We start from the raw sequence: 6135 nt of genomic DNA, 5'->3' as shown, positions 1-6135 counted from the left end.
GTCACGCTATAAGTGCGTTGATTGCATACCTTGGTTTTCCCATTGACCCGCGAATGGTTCTGTAACAGGAATTGCGCCATCTTCACGTTACCGTAGTGACAAGCCACGTGCAATGGAGTGTAACCCATCTGAAAAAGGTTAACACAAAGTCAGATTTTGAGTACAATCGTCAAAAAAGGGGACACATGATAAAGCGTGTTGGATTTCAAAACCCTATCAAATTGTGTGTACTCGTGTGTGTGTGTGTGTGTGTGTGTGTGTGTGTGTGTGTGTGTGTGTGTGTGTGTGTGTGTGTGTGTGTGTGTGTGTGTGTGTGTGTGTGTGTGTGTGTGTGTGTGTGTGCGTGTTTGTGTGTGTGTGTATCAAATGGAGGAGATGCATGGGGAAATGACCTCTTTACCGTAAACAACTGTCCTGTCAGCACAAACGTAAATTCACATTCACAAATGCACCCAATAACCTTGAGTTGTCCAACCTTCAGTGGCTGCCAGTCTCTTGTCTCACTATAAATAATGAGCATGATTGGACCTTGGTCTCTGTGTGTATGCGCTTGCCTGTGTGTGAATCTGTCTGTGTGTCTGTGCGCCTGTGTGTTTGTGTGTGTGAGTGTGAATCTATGTTTGTGTGTCCGTGGGCATGCATGTGCCTGTGTGTGTGAGTGTGAATCTGTTTTTGTGTGTGTGTGCATGCGTGTGTATGTGTGTGTGTGTGTGTGTGTGTGTGTGTGTGTGTGTGTGTGTGTGTGTGTGTGTGTGTGTGTGTGTGTGTGTGTGTGTGTGTGTGTGAATCTGTGTACATATATAGGTGAATATTGACCTTCAATGCGTGTCCTTTGTGAGTAGAAAAATCGGATCATGAGTGTGTCATGTGATTAACCTGCATACATGCGCATGTGGTTTATAGTTCAAACATAACAGGCACACTACAGACGTAATGCTCACAATACAGTCCTACACCATGTTCATTGTGAAATATTGATGTGCTGTACGGTTGTCTCTTTCTGTTAGGTCGGACGCTCTGCGGCGCATTCTCTGCACACTGCGGGGAGGTTTCACCTTAGTTTGAGGATTGACGTCAGCTCCCGAGTTCAGAAGGACTTCTGCAACGTTGACCTTGTCTTCCTGAGCCGCCAAGTGAAGTGGAGTAAGACCACTCTGCATGGGAGAGAAGATGTCACACACAGACGCACACACACATGCATACATGCAAGGGTTAACCAAAGTCAAATTCCTTGTTTGTTACGCAAACCTGGCCAATAAAGCTGAATCTGAATCTGAATCTGAACACACACGCATGAACGCAAGCATACGCACACACACACACACACACACACACACACACACACACACACACACACACACACACACACACACACACACACACACACACACACACACACACACACACACACACATACACACACAAACAGGCATGTACACACACACGCACACACACAGAGACACACGCACAAGCACAAACATGGACGCACACACACACGCACACACACACACACACACACACACACACACACACACACACACACACACACACACACACACACACACACACACACACACAAACACACACACATTTCAATTCAGAATTCTCCACATTTAATTGTACTGCTCACATGCATGTTTGTTTCTTCATGACATATGAACACAAACACACACACACACACATATACACACACACACACACACACACACACACACACACATATACACACACACACACACACACACACACACAAACACACAAGCAACCCACTCAAACAACAACAAGGTCATGGCGTCCGGTGCTAAGCGACCCACATACCCAGGCTCCACCGATGAGCGCGTCCAGGCGTCCACGATTCCTACCTTGTTGCACATGTTGACGTTGGCGTTCTTGGCGAGCAGCAGGGAGACCAGGTCCACGCTGCCCTCCTGAGCCGCGAGGTGCACCGGGCTGATGCCCTGCCGCGTCACGGCGTTGGTGTCGGCGCCATACTCCAGCAGCGTGGTCCCGATGTCCATCTGGTTCTTCTTGGCGGCGATGTGGAGCGGCGTGTAGCCATTCTGGGACAAAGAGGGAGGGGGGGTGGGGGGGGGGGGGGGTTGATGAGCAACTCATGTCGCTCTCCTTTTCTCTGTCCGGTGCATGTATGACTCCTTTAACGGAGAGGTTATTTGGAGCAGGTATGTTCTGTTGCTGGTAATGTTACAGTTTGTGGAGATTCAATTCAGAATCCTGAATCCTTAAAACCTGAACTACACTCTGAATCAAATTCAGAATTATATTCTGATTCATATTCAGAATCAAATTGGGGATCAAAAATTAAATAACATTCTGAAATAAATTATGAACTAAATTCAGAATATATTCGGAATTTAGGATATTCAGGATTTCAACTCACCTCAAATAATTCACAACAAATATTAGGATATGGAGACAACACGCATGGCAACTTGATTTCATACGACAGTGTTGTATAGAATGAACGACATTCTACACAGTTGTGTAGACTGAAATCGAATTAAACTGAATTCAGTTCAATTCGAGGGATAGATGACGCACTGTTTGTCGGGACACTGAGACAACAAATCAAGCATTAAGTGTAAACAAGGCAGTTTCCTGCATGTTCTAAACACTATGAGCACAAAGGTGAGAAAACTAACATTGTCCATCCAACCCCTCAGAGAAACTCTTCTCCCACCCCGTCCTCATTCCAACCCCTGAATACTAGACAGCAGCAAGACAACGCACGCACAGCGAGGAGAGAAGCACAGTCAACACAATGTCAGGGACGAACAACAAGGCCTTGTTTTGTTTGGAAGTAGAACAGTAAATAAGACAGCATTCCCCCGGTTCCCAATACAGAGGCTCTTTCACATGCTGCAGGTTATTTCCAGACTGCAGGCTGGAGGCCTGTGGAGTTAAAGTGCAGTGAGGTTCCCACATAAGCTTGTTTGAGTGCATGTCTGTCTGTCTGGCATGTATGTGTTCAAGAGAGACTTTAAACCACACCTTCATTAGTCAGAAAAAACAATCCCATTTTCAGACAAGTCAAATGAGGCCAATCTCAGTGGAGAACAGAACAGAACTGAGTGAAACAATGGTTTCCAGACACAGGGATCAAAATACAAGGCATGACTACAAGGAAAGGCAAAAGAAAAACAAGGAAAAGGGGAAATAGTTATAAAGAATTGATCGATTTTTGTTCTACTTCTTCTTTTCAGGTTTGGATTTATGGCTAGATAATAATTCAATATTATTGTATGTATTGTGATGATCAACATTATCATACCATATATATTTCCTTGAAATATTATCATTTTCTGTAATATAGTGTTAACAGTGTATAATTATTATTGTAATGTATTTCACGCACTGGACTAAGATATTATTCTCTTAGTGCATTGTAGCCTATGCCAATATCTCCTGTAAAATATCCTTACTATACATACTTCTATGTTGCCCAGCGCTACTCTGCCCATATAACTGGAATCAATAGAACGTTCCGAACTTCCTACATTACAATCAGTTTCCCCTGCTAGTTCTTTGGTCTGAAACACCCCACCTCACCTCAGCCTCATACATAAACTAAAGATTGGCACTTTGATAATGCAAATGAAGCAGCCAAAGAGTAGTAAGACATAGCGACCGTGTATCAGATCCACAACGACAACATGGAATGGACATGATAAAGCTTTCCTTTGAGTTACCCAAAGTGAAAGATGGCACTGGATGAAAACACTCGGATGATTAGTGAATGAGCACGGGGGATGACAAAGTGACGCAGACACAATGTAGGCCACTGGTTTAGTGGTGGTGGTTAAGGAGTTGTGGAAGTCATGAGTTAATAAGGAAGCTGGATGGATGGATGTGTGTGTGCGTGTGTGTGTGTGTGTGTGTGTGTGTGTGTGTGTGTGTGTGTGTGTGTGTGTGTGTGTGTGTGTGTGTGCGTGTGTGTGCGTGTGTGTGCGTGTGTGTGCGTGTGTGTGTGTGTGTGTGTGTGCACACACGTGTGTGTGTGTACCTTTGCGGCAGCGTGCGGAGATGCTCCCTGATCCAGAAGAAGCAGAGCCACTCTCTGATTATCGTAGTGAGCCGCAACATGCAGTGGTGTTAGACCACTCTACACATACACAAACACACACGCAAACACACGCAAACACCACTCATGTTACACACATGTTAGCAAAACCAGAACCCACCAAACACATTCACAAATATGCAGGTATTGACACACACAAACACATGCATGCACACACACACAAACGCACACACGCTCCATGTTCGAAAATCCCTCAACGCATGCACAAATGTATACACACATGCACACAGGACACGAAAGCACACACACACGCATAAACAGACAGCATTTAGTAAAACAGGAATGACTGTAATACAAAGAGGGATGAAGGAGGGTCCAAACAGGCAGTCTGGGGCTATTCACCAGAGCCAATCATGTTGTAGGTGGCACACACACATATTGTGTCCATTATTAGCATCAGGCGTTCAGACCCTCAAAATTGTCCACAGCGCTTAAGTGAATATAGCATGTTATAACGGAGTGCTAAGATACATCCAGAGGACTTGAGGGGCGTGTTATCGTGTTCTTCGTTGATTGAATTAAAACATGCATTTTAATTAAAAAATGCATACGAATACCAAGGTCAGGATCTTGAGACCTCATACCTTTGGGTGTAGTGCTCAACATCTTGGGAGCTGCCTCTCGTTACATCAACACGTGAGGTACATGCTTCAGGAAGCTCTTTCCTTCCAGTGTATTTTGATAGCCACTCTTTAGAGGAAGTCACCCTTCAGGAAGTCCACTCTTCACCTTCAGGGTTTGATGAGCAGAAGCTAAGAGGCTCACATAACCGGCAGCGGTTGGCGAGGATTTTCTCCCATTAGCTAAAGTTAAGTGGTGTGAGAAACTCTGGATTTAAAAGATTTGCTTATTAAAGGCTCTTAGCGGCAGACATCTAATTTGAGGCAAAAGATGATCAGGATTTGCTGTGGAATGTTCCCTCGTCTCTACAGGGAATTAGTGGAGTCAGGCGGGTATGAAGCCTGGTAAATTTTACACTCTGATCCCAGTGTGACACACGGCCGCAGATTAGAAACCTCATTATCATACCTGGCTGTCATTATGGTAAGCGCTCTCAGATGGTGGAATGCACACACACATGTGCACACACATACACACCCATAGACACACATGTTCACCAACACACACAAATGTACACACGCACATACACACACACACAAACACATGCACAAATGTGCAACAACACAAAATGTACACACACACACACACAAACACAAACAAATATGCACGGCGACAAATGGACACAAAGAAACACACACTACATATAAACAAAGATGCACCGCACAGATAAGGCCATAATGAGTGCCAGTAAATGGGTCCTGAGTGTGTCTGTGTGATTGTGTTCCTAGACGGTGGGTGTGTGTGAGAGAAAGAAAAGACTGCTAAAGATAGAGATGAGATGCGTTTGTAAACATGACTGTGTGGCGATTACATCATCCATGGAATAAAGACAAGTTCCACCAGACTGTCTCAGCGGCAAAGTCCTGATCCAACACACACCCCCCCCCCCCTCCCCCTCCAGCCCCCCCCCCCCCAGCCACCCTGCCCCACCCTATCAACACCGACTATTTTCACAGCTCGAGTGTCTTCTGGGTGGCAGACAAGACAGCAGCCCTGTTATAGACACCGTCACACCGGCGACACGCTGTTCACGGCACTAGTACCGAGCCTTAGTGTCCCTGTTGTTCAGGGTTGAGTCTCCTCTGCCCATCAGACAGAGGCAGACAGAGGGCCTGGGTTGTCTGGGTCGAGACGGCTGCGTTCATCATCACCTCAGCCCCACGACCCCTCCGCTTCCAGGGGACAGAATGTGGACCACAGAGGCGTCCTGTTAGGTGTTGGAACACGGCCTACCTTCCCAGCAGCATCCGGCGCCGCCCTCTTCTGCAGCAGAAGGTTGGCCACCTCCATCTTGCCGTACTTTGCGGCCACGTGAAGGGGACTGAACCCTTTCTGTAAGGACCAATGAGAAGGCAGAGATCCGTTTCAGATTCAGTGATTGGCTGGACAACAACACAGCAAGACAACTAATGTGG

General features: G+C 46.0%; 1 protein-coding gene across 6 annotated transcripts in view; it reads right to left on the bottom strand.

Moving 5' to 3' along the window:
* ank3a (ankyrin 3a) overlaps positions 1–6135 on the bottom strand; it is a 104728-nt gene that overhangs the window by 47672 nt on the left and 50921 nt on the right. For all 6 annotated transcript variants that reach the window (XM_030378347.1, XM_030378343.1, XM_030378342.1 and 3 more), the window contains 5 exons: positions 5954–6052; positions 4022–4120; positions 1863–2060; positions 1056–1154; positions 30–128 (listed from right to left, as the gene is read on the bottom strand). In XM_030378347.1, coding sequence (XP_030234207.1) covers positions 30–128; positions 1056–1154; positions 1863–2060; positions 4022–4120; positions 5954–6052 — 594 coding nt within the window. The remainder of the gene's footprint in view (positions 1–29; positions 129–1055; positions 1155–1862; positions 2061–4021; positions 4121–5953; positions 6053–6135) is intronic.

Source organism: Gadus morhua, chromosome 15 (assembly GCF_902167405.1).
Source record: "Gadus morhua chromosome 15, gadMor3.0, whole genome shotgun sequence".
Classification (NCBI taxonomy): domain Eukaryota; kingdom Metazoa; phylum Chordata; class Actinopteri; order Gadiformes; family Gadidae; genus Gadus; species Gadus morhua.
Note: the sequence above shows the minus strand (reverse complement) of the source record. Positions and strands in the feature narration are given on the sequence as shown.